The sequence below is a fragment of the Sylvia atricapilla genome, chromosome 15 (genome assembly GCF_009819655.1).
Source record: "Sylvia atricapilla isolate bSylAtr1 chromosome 15, bSylAtr1.pri, whole genome shotgun sequence".
Taxonomy (NCBI): domain Eukaryota; kingdom Metazoa; phylum Chordata; class Aves; order Passeriformes; family Sylviidae; genus Sylvia; species Sylvia atricapilla.
This window is the reverse complement of record NC_089154.1, coordinates 15,820,501-15,840,113: the sequence shown is the minus strand read 5'-3', so window position 1 is coordinate 15,840,113 and position 19,613 is coordinate 15,820,501. Positions and strand designations below refer to the sequence as shown.

The 19,613-nt window shown below is 43.2% G+C and overlaps 2 protein-coding genes across 2 annotated transcripts in view; one reads left to right on the top strand and one right to left on the bottom strand.

The window, feature by feature from the left end:
• Nucleotides 1-19,613, top strand: part of IFT140 (intraflagellar transport 140) — a 54,382-nt gene that overhangs the window by 21,855 nt on the left and 12,914 nt on the right.
• On the bottom strand, nucleotides 25-17,780 carry TMEM204 (transmembrane protein 204). Its single transcript, XM_066330357.1, has 3 exons — nucleotides 16,698-17,780; nucleotides 10,649-10,804; nucleotides 25-2,265 (listed from the first exon to the last, which is right to left on the bottom strand). Exons 1-3 carry the CDS (start codon nucleotides 16,975-16,977, stop codon nucleotides 2,021-2,023), a joined length of 681 nt encoding a protein of 226 aa, XP_066186454.1. The 5' UTR covers nucleotides 16,978-17,780; the 3' UTR covers nucleotides 25-2,020.

Here is a 19,613-nt window from a genome sequence, read left to right as displayed (position 1 = left end):
TCATTTTTAACCAGATGAAACATCTTTCTCACAGACATTTTAATGCATTCTCTGCTCATTCTTTGTTTAGAATGCGTTGTGGATTCTTTTTCACTAAAAGAGAATGAATTACTGATAACCTGCAACCTTATCCTGTGTCTTAATGGCAAAAATATCATCACTAGCAGAAAATAACCATTCACAATTTTACTTACACATCTAAAATAATCACAGCAATTCCGAGTGTTACAGATTTACGGATCACATAGCTGATTTTTAAATTCACATGTACATTATTATAATATGGATATTGCAATATTAGAGGAAATAATATAATGTCTCTTAAATACTCTAATATTTTATTTTAAAAACTGCTTCATTTAATCATAACAAATTGTTTCTGGAATTTCTTTCCCAGAAAATTAATGCAGGCAGATGAATACTAATCTTAGTTGGTTTTTACAAACCTACCGCTAAAAGAAACTCTTTGTCAGCTTTATGGTATTTCCCCTGACAGTCTAGAGCAGTGCAGTTGTTGTAGAGCATCAGTCTCTCTGGAGTGTTGCTCATTTGGAATGTGGTGCAAAGCAGCAGTTGGGGTTGAGTTTCTTGTCACATCTGAACTGAGTGCAGAACAGAACTCAAGGGCCAGCTTGATGATTACATTTTAACAAAGGGTGGAAATAAGGATAAAGGAGCAAAGCAGTGTACTCAGCTGGACAACAGTCCTAAGGTATCTGTAACATTCACAGCTCATGGTCCCTCAAACCTGTCACTAACTGTGCTCAGAGTAGCATTCTGAGTGTGCTTACACACCTGTCCTTGCCTCAGGTTCCTGTATCCTGTGTGTTCCTGCATAATAGGTTTTGATGTGCTGTTTTTCTTTCTGAAACGTATATGCATGTGACTTTTGTAAAGCCACGTGCTTCTCAGGGTAAGGCTTATAAACATTGTACTTATTTCTAAAGGCAATATTTTTCACTTCATTATCATATTAAGTTATCAGGCAGGTTGTTTTTAACTCTCAGAATCCTGCAGTCCTGTATATTTGTCTTATTCTCCAGTCTGGGTGCTTGAGTGGCAGCTCTATTCTCCAATATTCCCTGTGTTTTGTGGCTCTGAGTAGATCTGGTGTCCTGCCATAGCATTCTAAAGTCACAGCAAATGCTATAACTAGCTGGAGAGAAAATAAACCAATTTGGGCCGGAATATTTCTTATAATAGTTTCCAACAATGTAATTTAATCATACATCTGATTATTGGGGAGTTCAGGTAGCTGCAGGTATATAACACTGAAACATTTTTTCAGCAGCATGTGTGGCCTGTTTCTAGCTGTGTACCCTTCTCATTTTTAGTGTCTGGTTACCCATAGACATTTGCCAGCCTATGTCTCAGGATACAAAAAGAAAGTCTGAAAAAAATGCACCTTAATTCTCCTGCAATCTCTTCCTTTACATCAGAATAGTTAGAGTTGCTTTTGGTTTTTACTCTCTGCTCTGTCCTGGGGCTGAGAACAGGTGTTGCAGCTAATGAGAATCCACTCCTTGTAGAGAGGTAAGTAGAAGCACTAGAAAGTAATGAAATTTCCACTTTTAAACCCATCACTTAATCTATGGTGAGTTTTCTGCTTTCTCAGATTACCTGTGAACTCCCAAGCTATTGTCACTGGTCTCCTATAACTTTTTGTTTCATTTTTAGGGAGCAGGAGAACTTGATGCAGAAAGAGAAAATGTGTTTGTTTCCCTCCTTCTTGTATTCTCATTGCACACAGTTGGTATCTTCTCCAGCTGACTCTGCTGCCACACAGCCAACACAGGAATTCTGTGCTGTACAGCAGAAGGAGAGGGCAATATAATTATTTATATATATATATATATAAAATTGTGGTTTATACATATGTATATAGATGGAGCCCATCCGAATAATAACTGAGGGCCTCTGCCCACACAAGTGAACACCGTGATGTCTTTCAACCCTTAAATTATAGCGTATCTTTATAGCCAGTAACTGCAGTGCAGGTCTCCTGGAGAGCTTTCCCCTTTCAGCACGGTGACTCCACGTAGTCGTTGTCCGGGCCGCGGCGGAAGCGCGCGGTCAGGGTGCGGCTGATGACGATGACCCGCGGTGCCATGCAGTCCTCACGCCTGTGCAGGATGTTCCAGATGAGGATGGCAGCTGCCAGCGTGGCCAGGAGACAGGCGCCGATGTTCAGGTAGCAGGACCACGAGAGGTTGGTGTAGGGGCCGATGCGGTAGAATGTCACCAGTCCGATAACCAGAACAAAGCCTGCAGACAGAAGGGCAGAGGGATTTTAATGAATTCTTCTCTGGAAATTCTGTAGTGGCAAAATGCCGTAGGCATCTCAGTGTTTACAGGCTTACTGTTCGTACATCTGTACAGCCTTTCCATCCCTACTCTGATATGCTGGATGTGTTTTTGAAGGCGTATTTGGGCCTTATGATACGTGCAAAGAGAGTGCCTTAAACTTAATACTGAGCTTCTGTTTAAATCTGTTCACTCTGATTTAAATTTAAATACACCCACTGAGCTGTATTTCACGTTGGACTTTTTTTTCCCCCATGTATTTCAATCAGTTACATAGATGTCTTTTCTTACTCACATTGCCAAAGAGGAAAACAGCTGTATTAATGATGATGGTAATAATAATAATTTTTAAAATTATTTTATTCACAGTATGTACTCTTATGCTGAAATTTTAAAGTGTTTTTTTCTTGCTGGAAAAAAGTGTTATTAGGCAGAAGTAATGTCATGCCTCCAGAAGCTACTGAAGGCAAAGTTTCTATTGTCCTTGTAACCTTAAGCACAGTACTGAGTTCCCTAAAAGGTAGGGAATATTAGACTAATAATAGTGCACTCATCTAGCATTTCCATTCAGGTGTCAACACGTGCTTTGCAAAAAACCTGAAAAAACAGAAAAATTCTCATTCTCTTTGGTGGTTACGTTACTGATGAATAATAGTAATATTATTTCAGCAGTGAGGTAGGGTGACTGTTCCAGTCTTGCAGGAGATCCCTGTTAGGTCAAGGGGCAATCTGTATCCCTTTACCCTCCTTTTTTATGTTACTGACCCCTGCCCATTCCCTGAAGAGTGCATTGATAACACTTGATTACTTTTCTGCCCTCTGTATACTGTATTATTGTATACAACGCCAGGTGGTTTGGGTTGGAAGGAGCCTTAAACGTCATTGCATTCTACCCCCTGCCCCAGGCTGGGACACTTCCCATGAGACCAGGTTACTCCAGGCCACATCCAACCTGGCCCTGAACACCTCCAGGGATCCAGGGGCAGCCACAGCTGCTCTTGGCACCTGTGCCAGGGCCTCCCACCCTCACAGGGAACAATTCCTGCCCCAGATCCCATCCAGCCCTGCCCTCTGGCACTGGGAGCCATTCCCCCTTCTCCTGTCCCTCCAGCCCTTGTCCCCAGTCCCTCTGCAGCTCTCCTGGAGCCCCTTCAGGCCCTTCTCCTCTCCAGGTGAGCACCCCCAGCCCTCCCAGCCTGGCTCCAGAGCAGAGGGGCTCCAGCCTAGTCTCTTCCTGTACCTATTGTCAAACAAAACTACTTTTCAGCTTTTTAAAAGAAATTGATGGATGTAATTAGATTGTTTCAATCACAAAAAGGTAAATATGCCTCATTAACCAAAAAAAGGGTTTGTCCTTATTACCCTACACACTTCCTTCACCACGATAACAAAGGAATGTCATTGCTGAAATGACTCCTTCATAAAGGAAGACTGGAATAAATAAATATACAAATTATATAGCACATATTTGTGCTATATAATAGTTAGAAGTATCTCTATAAAAATTAACTTGGTTGTAAGAATGGTCTCCAGAGCTGACTGTGGTGACTTTTCTCTTTTTAGATAGATATTTTTAAAAATGTCTCAATTCAGTTTCAATTTTCCAGCAAAATACCTAGAGGAAGACAGTTGGCTTCCTAGACTATTTCCCATAAACAACTTTACTAAAATAACCAGAAAATTGCTCTCTTTGATATCAGGATTCTTGAGCTCATGGTGTACAACACAGGTTGACGATGGCTGTAGAAGGGACATATTTCTTTATTTATGAAAATATTGAACATTTTTATCTGATCAAGTTTCTTTTCTGTTTTGTAGTGATGACAAGACTTTGAGACGCATGGCTCAAATTAATTCTCTGAATTAATTTAATGAAGTACATAAATTAATTTCAGATAATTTTATTGTATATTATCTCAAGGCTGCACAGAGGCCACAGCTTCACTAAAAATCCTGATAAGATTAGTTGAAGTGGTTTTTTTTTTCCCATAGAACTGCTGTTTATCTGCAGTTGTTTCCCATCTGCAGCAAAACAAGCCGGGAGGGGGGTGGCTTTTCCGCTGGGGAAGGAAACAGATAACCAAGTCACTTGGAAGACTTCTGGTTGGAGCAGTATTGACTGTGGTAGTGGGGGTGGCTTGGGAGAATGTTACTTTCTGAACTTACATTTCAGACCTATATGCTGGATTTCCTGTTTGACTGCGGCTGGCTGCAAGCCAACTACAGAGTTTTTAGCTTTTTAAAAGAACTCTATTGGTCACTTTTTAAATTTTTTGTGATAGTTTGTTGTCCTTTTTCAGACACCCCTGGATTCTCATTCTTCCTTTTTTTTAGTGTACTGATAGTGCATTTGAAGAAATCCACGTTGTTTTTTCTAGTTTACCAGAAAGTCTATATTGGGACTTAAAATCCTCCTCTTTACAGCTTGTCCTGGAGGATGACTTTTGCTGTCAGGAAAAGGGAGAAGAAGGAAAATAGAGCAGCCAGAGTGTGGTGAATACACCACCCATGCTTGTGCAGAACTGCAAACAGCAAAGGGAAATATTTCACTCCTCTTCTGTGTACCCCACCGAGGTCACAGGGAATGATTTAGCTGTGATGAATCACACACCTGAATGGGCTGTAGGAGCTCAGCTGTATTTATCAGCATGAGATAGATTCAAATTATTTATTAATAAATACCTTTTCTTGTATCAGCTTGGCACAAAAGAAGGTGTTATGGTTGAAGGCAGATGTGGTGCCCCTGTAACAGTCACGGGCTCTTCACTGTAGCACCAGGCTGCATGATGCTTTGGTTTCTAATGCCACAGGGAATTAGAACGTGACCATTAGAGGCAAGTGACCTTTGAGGTTTCAGTTGTACATAGTTAAGTACAATAATTTGTTTAGGGTTGAGTTTTTTTGGTTTTGTTTGTTTGTTTGTTTTGTGTAGTCCTAATTTAAAATTTTCTTCCAAGGATTTTGGTAGCATGTAACATCTTAGAATTAAACATGTGAGTAGCATGTTTCTCAGGGGTGATAAGATGCTTTTGTTTGCTCACTTTTCTGAATTACAAGGGCTTTCCACTTGTGTTCTTTGAGTTAGTCAGTCCTTGACTTTAACTTGATGGGAGATTTAGTTAGTGTAAGGCAGTAAATCTTATCTTATCTTGGAAATCTTTAACCAGTTTAGTTCTATTGACAATAAATTGCTTTTGTTTGTTACCTTTTGGAGGTTTCCTTAGAAATTAAGCCAGTCTTTGAATGGAATGTTGAAAAGCATTCCCAGTGAACTGGGCAGAATTCCTCTTGGGCAACTATCTAAATAAGGAGAAATGTGCAGATATTCGCACTTGATGTTGACTATTAGCATTGCTTGGCCTCCTGAATTCTGAGGCAGCTGGAGCCAATTAAAGCTGTGCTTTAATCCTAGTAGGCCTCATATCAGGCAGAGCAATGAGCTCCTGTCTGGAATCAGAACTATGGAATGTTTTGGGTGGAAAGGAATCTTTTAAAACCATCTCTGTCCAACCATCTTGCCATGGGCAGAGGCACCTTCCACTGTCACAGGTAGCTCCAAGCCTCCATTCAACCTGGCCTTGGACACTTCCAGGGATCCTACAGTTTTAGGAGACACTTCCATGTATATATAATGCACATGTTCATAAGCAATAAAATGAATATTTGAGATGCTTTCCATCTCACACAATTTTCTCTGCATTACATGCTCCTTATGCTTGCATATCTGAATTATATTTATCTGTTAACAGATTTTTTTACTGTATTTCTGATAAGAATATATCCCCTTGACATTGAGATGCTGCAACAGCCTGCCTGCTGCTCTTATCAGAGTTTAGCTTTAAAGAATACAGGCAGATCATCTTCCTGCTGCAGCTGTGCCAGATGAGGAGTTCACCACATTTCTTGTGAGCTACTGTCCTTCCCAGTTTGCTGGTTCACCTGCTCTTAGGAACCATTCCCAACAAAATTAATGAGACATGCAGATTTTAGGATCTTTGCAAATGTGGTTCCTTTTGGAAATGTGTGAAAACAAAATTACTTTACTGTGGTATTTGTGGTCCTCATAAAGATCGGGGAGGTTCGGCACTGTGTGTGAAATAAAATTGACAAATAATGAAAACATTTAGCACAAACCAAGCAGTCACTTTCTCTATTTGTGCTACGATTTTTAGGTTATTTAGAGCATCTTATTTACTTGCTTCCTTTTCAGGAAGTTTTAGGTTTACAGTTCATAAACTTCATCTAAGAACAGATCTGGCTTGAGGGAGTTATGAAGCAAAAACGTGGAAGGAAGTAGTACGGAACTCAGGATCACATTGCTATCAGGAATATCTTCAGCCATGTTTTCTGATGGCTGCTGTGATGTTCTTTTATACATTGAGATTTTCTGGATATCAACTGATCTAAAGTGGCTGGAGAGGATGATTCAAAAATTGTCTGATTTAGTTTTAAGAGCACAGAAATTAGAGTATGCATGAGCTCATCTTTCTTGTGATACATTAGGGGTCTGGAGTGAAAGATTCTCATCAGAAAAACATGTTGGGCAAAGCTGGAATGCAATGCTTGAAATTTAAGAAAAGTGAGACTAACTTATTTGGCTGTAAATGACAGGCTCAGTAGGAACAGGAAACTTTGTAATTTTCTAGGTATTATGTATGAGAGTTATTTAATGCTGAAAGCGGACTGGCAAAATATTAACCATGATTCAGGTGTGTTGCAATATTAGACATTCAGAAACCAGGATGAGATCTAATGTAAAGGATTTTTTATCCCAGATTTTCCCAATTAAGTTTCTAATACTTCTCTCCAAAGTTTATGATAATGATCACTGGACAAGATCAAGACTCAGGTGGAGCCCCTCAAGGTCCGATCTGGCAGGTTAATGTTTGTAGTAGTTCAGTATCCTCTGAAGTGCTCCTTCTTCCCTGTGCTGATTTCCCTTTCCAACATCTCTTCTGTCAGCTGTTATCCATCTTATATTCAGCACATAGAGTTTGTAACAGGTCCTTGGAAAAAAACAGAAACGCCAAAACCCTCTAGAGGGAAATTTCTGAGCATCGACACAAAATTCCATGTACAACACTGGTTCCATTTTCACTAGGAGCCTTTTCCAAAGCAAACAGCTTGCTTTCCTGTTAATGGGGAGATGTGAGGCTGGGAAGCTTTGGAGCTGTGTGAATCCCATTGCTGTCTCAAATAACATTGCTGTTTCCTCTCTTCTTTGCTTCCTCTTTGCTTCCTGGGGCTTGATTTTCTGTCAGAGGTCCATCCTTTTGAATGGCTGTCAAATGCTTGTGCAGGTGGCAGGAGTGAGGAAGTGTTGGAGTCTGGAGCCACTGCAAGCTCCAGTGGATTTAAGATCATTGATTTGAGCTTGTGATAGACTTTGGAGATGACACTTAGCACACTTATTTTTTTTAGTCCAAAAAAGGACTTTCGTTCAGGCCATGGGAAAATATAATGAAATCCACACAGTTTCAGTTGAGTAAAAATAAGACAATTATAGGTTGAGCCTTCCCTCAGACAAGATTTCAGTCTACCAGTGACCACTGTGCTTCAGCACTTGTTGGCATATTCCAGGATGAAAGGTAGAGGTCAAGAAGAAGTTTGATTTAGAGGGAATATGATTCAAGATAACTTCTGAAATTACTGAAAGGATGAGGAATCGCAGGACAATTCTTCAGATCATTTGGATTTTGAAAAGGGAAAAACAGAAGGGTGTTGCTGGTGTTCTTTCATTTGAAAGTGTAATAAACAGAAATTACCTAGCCAGTGCTTCAGAAATGTTTAATAAGATCTAAGCTTCATTTGCAAACATTACCTGCCCTTCTCACACAAATGATCTGTCTGACCTAAAGTACCTTGGCTTTAATTGTTGAAATTAAGCAGGAGAGAGCCTTGCAGGGGTTTCTCTCGAGTTGTTTGCATGGGACAAATGCTTTTAAATACAAGTGTCATATTCACTGTTCTGAGGTTTTACTCCATATTGCTCCTTTTCTTTGAGGTTGATTGAGAGGTTCTTTGAGATTGACTGAGGATACTGTCTCAGAGTGGAGACTCAGAGTCTGAGTATCACCTGTGGCTCAGAGGACATGATGTGGTACTGTCTTCCCCTCCAATACAGAACTCTCAGTCTCCAGATGCAGCAGCAGCCCCTCATCAGAGCAGTGGCAATGCTCAGCTTTCTTACTGCACATGGGTTTTGTCTGATATCAAAACACTTCTGTGATGTCTAAAATGCTATTGCCTGAGCCCAGTCCAGGGAGTTTAGTGAGTGCATCAGAGACCCCTGATGTCCCAAGGAATCAGCACTTGATGTACCACTTTTCTGGAAAACTAAAGAGGTCTCCAGGAAGTCTTATTTTATATTGGGTTAATGCAGATATAATGAGTTCCTCACACTTTTTTCAAAAATTTACATTCTAGAAGACTTCAGGTGACCTGGATATCAGGAAGGAACCTGTTTAAACATAAAGTTGCATTAAGATAATGAAATGTAAAGTGAATATCATGACTTCTGGGCAGAAAACTGTCTGATGATGGTAAAGCAGAGTGTAGCATAACTGCAAAGGGGGCTGAGGAATGGGGCAGGGGTAGTCACTGTGTTTCAGTGCAGATTCACACAGCACAATGTCTGTCTTCATATCGTCACAGGCTGCCAGATCCACCCCGTCACACCTTTTGAATGTAGGCAGGCAGATGGACATAGGCTTCTTGATCCAAAAGCTTCTGCAGCCATTCTCATTAGTGTTTTGTTAAGCATTCTGACTGTGGCTTTTCTGCCATGTCCTCTCCCAGCACTGGGGATTTCAAGGTTCAGCTTGCATAACAGGTAATAGCAGGCATTTCCTCCTCCTGCATCGGGATATCCTGGCGCCTTTCAGTCTCTCTCTGACTGTGTTTAAAACAGACTCCAGCACAGGAAAAAAAAAGAAAAAAAAAAGCTCAGTCTAAAATTAGCAGACATGGTAGAAGAAAAGCCCATGGCTGTCCCCTGTGCTGTTTGTCAATGAAACAACACATCCCAACAGGGCCAGAATGCATTTCCGCTCTGGAAAAACACGTCGAGTTTGGAGAGGATGGGAGAGGACAGCAGGCATCACGCTGACAGTCAGGGAGAATTATCCAGAAGGTATCCACAGTTACACTGACACGAAGGGAGGGCTTTTGTGCCAGGCTGTAGATCTGTCTTTTGGAAGCACTGCCTGGTGCTTGAGGCTCTTGCTGCACCTAGAAGATGGATCAGGTGCTTTGAGGGTTACAGAACCTCTGCAGACTCCTCTTATCTGGATTTCAAGTTCCTCATCCTTAGTGGACCTAAAAAAACCTAGCCATTTTATTGCTGTGAGACTGTGAGACCATACTTAAATGACCTAGGTCAGATTCTGATCTTGCATTGGTGAAAACCTGGGGTCTCAGTTGTTTTGTGCCGCTCTTAATATTCTGAGTTGTTAAGTTGAAATTAAAACTTCAAATAAAACACTCTTGCTTTATTATAACCTGTTCTTTACATTAACAATGTATATGTGTGTATATGTGTGTATATATTAAAAAGTTGTCTTTTTAATCTGATCTTGTAAGCAGCTTGAATGTTACTCCATTAATGACAGTTTCCTGTCATTAATGGGTATCATATAGGATTGGACTCCTACTGTAATGAATACTGAAGTTACTTACTTTATGTAATAATTAAAGGTATTATTGCAGAATGTTTACACTTTGTTGCCACTGCTGTCCAAATGGAATTGTGATAAACCCATTTCCTCTTTTCCTCATGCAGCTCTCTGTACAGTCCATGAGAACTGCTGTGGGAATTTTATTTATAGCAGTCAGTGGTCTGAATTGACTTCAGCTTTCTTTGCTGGATTGCAGATGTATCTGTTTGTCAAAATCCAGCTGGTGGTCATTGAGTAAATACCAGTTAGCTAAAATAAAATAATCGTGTTTCAACAAGGCTTCAAAAATTTGCTCAGCCTTTCTGCTATGCTTTTTTGCAGTTCCTTTAGTGTGTTTTGCCCTGCTAAATTGTGGGATTACGATGTATCCAGTTTGTTTCTCTTGTGTTTGCCTTCCTGGTTTCATAGGAAATAATAATGGCTTGGGTGTTGTTTTTTTTTTTTTTTGGTTGGCAGAAGCCTCGTTATGACATATTCCAGATAAAAGCTTCTATTCACGTACTGCAGAATCTCATGGAGAGAGCTTTTTGGAGATAATGAACTTGCTTTTAGATACCAGCCTTTTTGCTATTCTTTGTCACTTGAAAGATTTGTAAAGTAAGGAACACTTTTCCACCTGGATTTGATAGATTGAGCACTTTCCCATCAGCAGAAAGAAGTGGACTTACTGGCAAGTTGGAAGACAGCAGCTATGGCCTCCTCCCACCACTGGGTATCCTGAGAGATGATGGGGAGCTCCATCAGCCCCAGGACAAAGAGGAGCTGGCCCACAGTCAGAGCCACCGTGGCGATGAGGTTGCAGGCGCGCATCATGTCAAACTGCACTAGGGAAACAGAGGCAGCATAAAGTTACAATAATACAAAACTGTGAAAAAGAAAATCCTGACTGAGCAGGAATATAAAGTTTGTCAGTCCACAGAAAACAGTTCTCAGACAGCAGTCCCTTCTCCCAGCAGTCTCTTGCTCTAACTGCCTTTCCTGCAGTCTGATTAAGAAAGGATTTTCTTCAGGATATATATTGATTCTTTCCTTTAGTTGCATAGCATCCTGTAAGTATTGCTTCAGTCCATGAAACAAGCAGCTAATCTCCCACTGGAGATGCAGGAATTCCTTCACTGAAGATTCTACCTGTAATCCATAGCTAGAATGTTTTGGGGCAGGATTGATGTTTGCTTTCTATTTGTGTGGCACAGAGTGAAATGGAGCCATAAATGGTTTTTCAAGGCCCTACAATAATAATCATTGCTAAGACAAACCAATAACACCCTGAATTTCTTTTTCCCCTAGTCCATCTCTGTTGTCCTAAAAACATCCTATGGATGTTAATGCTCAGGTCTTACTGGCTTGCAGAACCAATAGTCTTTGTATAAAGAATTCTTAATTTTTTCTTATTTTACCATTTATTAGTCTTTGAGATACACTGCAAAGACTGCCATTTTTCCATCTGTGTAATGAAAGAAATGGTTGTAACGAAGATGTCAAGGCTTGGCAGTTCTGAATGAGATGTTAGGGCATAATCTGCATGCACAGGTAAAAAGCTACCTAGCCACCTTTTAAAAAATAGTGTGTGTGTGTGAATGTGTGTGTATATAATATGTAAGTTCATATATATCAAACAGTGAAATTGTTGGAGTATGTTGTGGGGATCTACTGTTGACCACCTGGCCAAGACAATGATACTGATGAATTATAGTACAAGGAATTAAGGGATGTCTCTAGATTAGCTCCCCTGGATCTTAAGGATGATTTTAAGTTTCCAGACATCAACTAGGAATGTTGTACAACAGACTCAAACAGATCCAGGAAATTTCTGAAGCATGTTGAAAGTAATTTCTGGTGCAGAGACTGGAGGGCCAACTAGAAAAGGTGCCCTCTGAGATGTGCAATTTGTAAAGAGAGACTTGTGGGCAAAGTAGTGACCTCTTAAAAGTGCAGGAGCTGGCAATTCTAAAGCATGGGGAATCATGCAAGCAGGGAAAGAGGAGGGCCTGGCTGAGCAGGGATCTTCTTGAACTGAAAAGGAAAGTGTACAGGCTAGAATCTGTACTGGAACACCATGACAGGGAGGATGACAAACTCAAAATAAAACCAACACTGAGTGATGGCAGTATGCCCATGGCAGGGTGACCAGGATGGTGAAAGGCCTCAAGGGTAAGACACACAAGGAGTGGCTGAGATCACTTGGCCAGTTCAGCCAGGAGAAGAGAAGGCTGAGAGGTGACCTGTCATATTCTGCACCTTGCTCACAGTGGGGAGGTGCTGATCTCTGCTGTCTGGTGCCAGGACATGAGGGAATGGCTGGAGCTGTGTCAGGGGAGGGTTATGTTCATTATTAGGAAAAGGCACTACCCCTAGAGGGTGGTTGGGCACTGGAATAAGCTCCCCAGGGCAGTGGTCATTGCACTAAGGCTGCCAGAGTTGTGTTCTGTTTAGGATGCTCTTAGTGATATGTTTTAGTTTAAGGTAGTCCTGCAAGGAACAGGAAGCTGAACACAATGATTCTTGTAGGTCCCTTCCAACCTGAGATAATGTATGATTCTCTATTAAAGAGCAAATGCAGCAATGATTACAGACATAGTCATCTGCAATCTTGGCTAGAAACCTGGTTAAAATGTGTCTCCCAGCTGGCTACTGAATGGCGTATATTAACTGCAAAGTTGGGTACTTTTAGTCAGACATTTTTCCTGCTTTTCCTGTTAACCTGATGGATGTCCTGTTTTTATCCTTTTCCTTCTTCTCTAGAAAAAGGTGGGAGTTACAAATACTGTTTCACAACACTTGTTAATATGTCACTGCTATTCTGAAATAGAACTAACACCACGTGTAAGTTGGCATATACTAGAGAAAGGCAGACTCTGGAGCAGGTTTTTTAGAAGTGTTTTAACAGGCTTTGAGTTTGGTCAAGTTTTAAGCTGTATTGGTGGCTTTAATTGATTTCGAAGTTTTGATGGCAAGAGTAACCAAACTCTGATTGCTCTGACAGTATTTCTGTGCAACGCTTGTGTATGTGCTGCATTGAAACATGTATTAGGCTCATTTTCCTGTCCTGAATCGCAAGGAGGTTTGCACTTTTCTGAAATGAGTACATGGAATTGCACCCCAACATTAAAATGAGCATTCACTCTAGGTTGAAAAGCCATGTCTCTCAGAATTCATCTCTACTGGCCTCCATCATTAAATTAGCAGTGTCACTTATTTAAATGTTGCTCATATTTCAGATATTTGGATGGGAAATCACAAACCTTGAGCTGCCAGCTGCCCGTGCTGCCTTATCTCTTTGGAACAGCCTGAGCAGTCTGTCAGGCAATATGTGTATAATAAGGTTTGGGCTTTTTAAAATCTGATGGTAGTTCCTGTGTTCTCCAGATGCACTTTCTGGGTCTCCACATATGGAAATATATATATGTAGACAAGTAACACATCTACAGCACACTCAGCTGCTTGACTGAGCCTGGCTTCCAGCCAGCCAAATTTTAGAGAAATTGGAAATTTTGGAGACATTGGAACTTAGTGTAAATGCAGTGGACATGGGCATAAAGGTGAATGGCTAGCAAACCTCAGCTCCTCTTTCCCACCATGAGCAGCATCCTGCCTCAGCCACCAAATGTCCCTGTGTCCATGTGTGTGCAACAATCATCCATGCAGGCTGGACAGGTGTTTACCTGGGGTCCCTGTGGCAGTCATGTAGCTGCTCCTGATGCTGTGCCTCTCACTGGCATAAATTGCACTCCTTGTTAGAACTGCAATTCCTACAAGCAATCCAGCCCTGAGCATCAGAAGTTGAAACATGCATCCTGCTGTTGCAGTTTTCCTTATGTCTCCTGCAGCCCTGAAGAACCCAGTGAGGTTCTGTATCTTTTAAACTCCTCCCTATTCCTGCCTTTCCACATTGTTTCTAATGTTCTTTAGACAAAGAGGGACAAACTTTCACCTTGGCTGATGAATAAATCATCTCCCTGTGCCCATCCAGAGATAGCCTCAGAGCACGGCAGAACTTAAGGGCATATTTGTTAATCTGGTGTGTTGGTGCAGTATTCCTGGCACGGTGCTGGGTCAGGACCTAGGTGGCTTTGGGAAGGGTTGGCCCTGAGAGGCACCACTGGTGGTGTAGTGTTCTCACCACTCAGGGTAGCTCAGGTGTCCCTGTGTGGGGCCACAGCGCTGGGTGTGCTGCCCTTGCTCACATGTGACATGGGCACAAAGCTCAGTGCTGACTACTCATGATGTGCTGTCTTACCCCAGCTCTTACTGAGGCTGTGAGGCTACTACCTTTGGGCTTTTTCTGAAGCATTTCAGAGATGCAGGCAAGAGAATAATCTTCCAAAATTTTTCAGCAACTCTGAAACTGCAGCTCCATAATATTTGTCAAATGTCTTTGCCTGCATTGAGGAGATTTAGACTACCTGGCCAGGTTTCCCTAAAGTGTTTGAAGAGGGGCTATACAATCTGAGTTCTCAGTGAAGCATTTAAGTTTGTATCATTCCATGGTTTGTTCAAGTTATAAAAGTTTAGATGGATGTCGTCCATCAGCTGGGCTGATTCTCAGCATAAGTGAAGGTTTCAGATCTGAGAGTTTGTTACCACTAAAAAAGGAGCCATCTCACTCCTCCTTTGCACCTTTATCTCTTAGTGTTAGCAGCAGCATTTGTTGGACTCTTGATACCACTGCTTAATCCAATGGAAAACTATCCACCAAAGACCCATCCCACCCCATGTCCAAAACTTCCACCCTAACCTGGGGATTCTTTTGCTGTTAGTCATCTGAACCATCACAGAAGCTTTTCAGCATCACAGGGGGTTGAATGAGGTGCGCAGCAAGAGGGTGAGAAAGGGAAAGGTAGATAAAGACACGTGAAAGGGCATGGGATCTTTGCTTCCAGGAGCAGTGAGGTTTGAAGGATAGAGTTGAAGTGCTTTCCCATGGAATCAGTTGCCCATGCTTCTGATGCTGTGCCTTGCAGAAGTAGTTCACATTGCAACACATAATTTCCCTGTATTTTTAATATAATTTACTCCTGTCCCTGGATTTCTTTTTGGTTTTTATGACATTTTTAGGAAGAAGTCTTTCTGTGTGAGGTTGGTGAGACCCTGGCACAGGTTGCCCAGAGAAGCCCCATGCCTGAAGTGTCCAAGGCCAGGGTGGACAGAGCTTGGAGCAACCTGGGATAGTGGAAAGTGTCCCTTCCCATGGCAGGGGTTGGGATGCAATGGGCTTGAAGGTTCTTTCCAACCCAAACCATTCCAGGATTCTGTGGTTTCAATGGAAGGAACAGCAGGCAGAGAAGGTCAGTGAAAAGCAGGTTCTAAGAACGTTCTTCTCTGCCAAGGAGGAAGCCAGCTTGTAGTAGCACCTATGGTTGGCTGTGACATACTGCATGTACAGAAGTCTTTAGTATATGGACAAGCAAATTCCCAAAGAGTTTACAGTTTTTCTGTTGAACTGTAAGATAAATAGCCTTGCCTCTAAAATACGTATGTCTGTATGTGTATAAATACATTGTTTTTTATGAGCCAGATTGTGGCCTCTTCTGCATTGCTATTGGCAGAACAGCTTTTCTATATCATTCTACAAATGGCATCCAAAATCCTTTGTGGTAAATCACTATTGAGGAAGGCGTATTTTTCCTTCATAAAGTTATTTTTAGATGTATGTATGCATATGTATACACACACCCCTGCATGTCTGTGATTTATCTACAACTGACAGATGCGGATTGCCATAGGTATTACTAAAATAAATGTGTGATTTCCTATTGGAGAAGTTCTTTAGCATGACAAATCCATGGATGCAAAATCAGGCTCATACTGACCATGTGTACCTCCATGGAAACAAAATTGTCTCAAAAAAACTCGCCACAGTTGTGTTTCCTACTGAGTTTGTCATGACACAACTGCAGAGAGAGAATTTTTCTTAAAATGCTTTATCAAGATTCAGAATTGGCCTTTGCCTACTATTTGCTTCCAGATTAAATAGAGAATGGATGGTTTACTCCTGTACAGATCAAGTTGTATATAATTTTCCCTAGCTCTGTGTAAGTTATTTGCATGCTTCAGATCCCACAATTTGTGAAAGTGCAAAATGAAAAATACACTATGGGTAATGATTTTTGTAGTCATCAAGTTGTATGTTAATTGCATTTTTTCACCAAGAAGAGTAGTTACACATTTTAAGACCTTTCTCAATTTTACATGTTTTTACCACAACTATTTCTGTCTTTTTTGCTCCTGGCATTTCCAACAAAAGCAAACAAAAGTGAGAAATAACTCAACATGTCATTCATTGCAATACCAATGCAATAGGGTTGTTTGGTTTTTTGGGTTTTTTAGTTTTAGGGTATTCAGAGCAACTGTGGTTGCTGTTGTACTGAGGAGGAAGGGATATCTTACGGCAGGAGCCCAGGAGGGAGAAGTGAGCCCAAGATGTCTCTGAACTTCAGGCTTACACTTCTTAACTAATTTTTTCAAAGCAGATCAATTCCTGGGCTGTATAAACCAGGCAGCACCATGCAGATTACTGGCTTTGATGGGGGAGGAGTTTAGTTCATCACTCGTGGACATCATGCTTCTTATTTTCTGAAATTAATTTATTTGGGAATGAATGTGAAGAGATGTTTAGACTAAGACAGATAACATGATTTCAGGGTTAGCCATTAAACCCCTGGGGACCAGGTGCACCCTATTAATCATATCTACAGAGATGATAAAGGCTGCACTTACGTTTGACAGTGCTGCGTGACTCCTGGAACCCGGCCGACTCCGAACCCCAGCGCAGGGCTTCACAGTCCTGCTCCTCCCCTTGCCCGTGCCTGGCGCTGGTGCTTGCAGTGCCTCTGCTCCTCTCTGCCAGCCAGCACATCTTCCAGAGCCCCACGCTGCGCTTGCGGCCGTCCTCCAGCGTCTGGTACACCCAGTTGGGGGTGAAGGCAGCCGCGTTGTTCAGGATGAGTGACACCAGGGCTACCAACACAGCTGTGGCTACCAGTTTCTGGACAGTCATATCTGACTGTCACCTTGCTGCCAGTCTCTAACTGCAGACGACACGAGGTCCCAGTCAGCTGCAGCACATTGAAGTTGGGCTGGGATCAGGCCGCTGTGCTGGGATGTTACGGGGTGCTAGAGGACATCACCGTTCATTCTTGAAATCAACTCCAGAGGGATTTCTGACCGAGGAAATGAGAATTTTGTGAGGTAGATAGGAGAATTCCATAAAATAGGAACACAAAGAAGCTTTGTTAGGTCCTTCCCAGCGTTGACTTATCCACCTTCTTGCACTTTGATAAGTAATGCCAGTCCCGTGGTGAACTGGATGACGGGGAGGTCCATTCCGTGTTGGACGGGGTGAATCCAGACAGAATCCAGTCTTGGGACGGGAGAGCCTGAGCCGAGGTGGGGCAGAGGTGGGGTGGGATGCTCACTGCAGCCTGCCGAGCGCCGGGTCCTCCAAGCCAACAGTGCTGCTCCAAAAGCCTGGGTTTGGGTGCAAACTTCAGAATATCCTGCAAACGGTGATAGATGTCATCCTCTCAAAGCCGAGCCAGAGGGGAATGCGGTCATCCCAAATGTGATCTGCGAGTCTGGAGTATCTTGAGGCGGTTGCTCTGTCCTGTCCCTCTCCGAAGAGCCGAGCTGTGAGTGCCGGGACGAGAACAGCCACTTCAGTGAGGAAAAGGCCCCCCCACCTCTCCACCGAGAGGAAATGGCTGCTTTTGTGGCTCGTTTTGGTGAGCCTCGGGCGTAGTCGACTGCAAAAAAAGTCACTGCCACGGCGGTCAAACATTAACAGGATGTGTTTCCTGAAAGGAAAAGACTATGGAGACTTCTAAAGTTGTCCCTCCTCCCCTGTGAGAGCCCCGTCCCCGCCGCACGCCTCCGCTCGGCGCTGCCCGCGGCACGGCTCCGAGAGCCCGGGAGCGCAGCCGACTCCTCGGCCAAAGGGGAGAGGGAAATCCCAGCCCTCGGGCCGTCAGCTCTGTGGAAGCGGATCGAGGAGGGAGATTTTGAAATACTTTTTCCTAGAGGGAAAACGATATTGGGGTTCGTTAAAGCGCTGCGGGCGTGCCCCGATGTCCGCGTCCTCTCTGTTCCACGGGAGGGGCCGTGGGAGATAAATAGGAAGTATAAAATAGAGAGATTCTCAGCCCGGTGTCAGCCCGGTTTGGGGGTGTCGGCAGGGGCAGGGGCAGGTGTCGGGGTAAGGCTGAGGGCACGGCACGGCGCCGGTGCGGGGCTGGCACAGCCCGGTCCCGGGGAGCTGCACGCCCGGGGAGGCGCTCGGTGCCCGGCGGGGAGACTGCTGCCGTGGGCTTGAGGGCATGTCCCTGCCGACAGCGAGCGCGGACACACCGCCACAGGGCAAGGCCAGTCCCGGGGAGCCTGCTGCTCCTTGCCCGGCGGGGAGACTGCTGCCGTGCGCTGACAGCGAGCGCGGACACACCGCCACTGGGCAAGGCTGCTGCTGTCCTGATGAATCGGTTAAAGAGAGCCGAGGGCATTCCAAGCTGTCCCTAAGCCTGGCTGTTTCCAGAGCGGTCCTGCCCAGACTGGCACTCCAGAGAGCTCTTCGCTGCTCCCATCGGCTGCCTCGGCAGCAGGTGAACGAGGACGGGGGTTCTGGTGGGGGCTGCCCGGCCCTGGGATCGTGCCCCTCCTGAGGTGAGCCTGGCACAGGTCTTCAGGCTGCACAAAGGGCACGGGCAGCATTGTCCAGCACACACTGAACCGAAGGCACAGCGTCTGGTCAGCACTGAGGAGACCTGGCACACACCTGCCTTGCCAGGCACCGCCACACCTCAGGGGCTGGCACAGGAGTTCACATCCCTGTAATCAATATACTAGATTATAAACTGATTTAATTTTATAGCCGCTTTGTCTTACCTGCTCTAACCTCCTGACCTGCCCTGACCCAATACACGGAAAGAAACTGGTCTGAATTTTTTTGCAAGGCAACATTTTGTTTTCAAGACTTGTTGGTGAGAGAAGAGGGGGAAATCCAAGAAAGCTGATATACACCTATAATTAGTTTTCAGCCAGTGAAGTTGAATGTACAAACCTGGCTATGAACTCAACTCTCCTCCATGTGCTCTGATAATTTTTAATCTTTAAACAAATTAAGCTTTAAGTACTTTGAGTATCTTCATCCCTTGAGAGCACTATAGGATCTTCGGTTTCTTCTTTTCCCTGTGGTTGGTCATGTTTCTGGACATTGCTGGTTTTATAACTACCACTATAAAAACACCAGTGTCTGCCATTCTTCAAAGAAGTTTCCTCCTGGCAGTGACCATCTTTGCATATTTTAATCCCCTTGGATTATTTGTTATTATGATTCTGTGTTTATTATAATCCAGGGATTCAGCAGCAAGGCAGATGACGTTTATGTGTAGATAACACCAGGAGAGATTTACCTTTAGGGAAATGTCACACACCTGCTTCTGCCTCCCCACAGCTGAGTTTTGTAATTTGATGAAGTCTGAGTATTTTCATCAGGGCCCAAGCTGCCTTCTCATGTATCATTAAAAACAATAGTAATTCTATTTTACAAAGACTGAACACATCAGTATAGTCATAGAATTATAAAGGTTGGAAAAGATCAAGTCCAACCATTGCCCCAGCCACAGACCCATGTCCCCAAGTGCT

Coding starts and splice junctions, on each gene's coding strand:
- TMEM204 (XM_066330357.1), bottom strand. CDS start 16,977: ATGACTGTCCAGAAACTGGTAGCCACAGCTGTGTTGGTAGCCCTGGTG. Junction 10,805..16,697: donor GTCACGCAGCACTGTCAAAC/GTAAGTGCAGCC, acceptor CTGTTTCCCTAG/TGCAGTTTGACATGATGCGC. Junction 2,266..10,648: donor TGCTGTCTTCCAACTTGCCA/GTAAGTCCACTT, acceptor TTCTGTCTGCAG/GCTTTGTTCTGGTTATCGGA.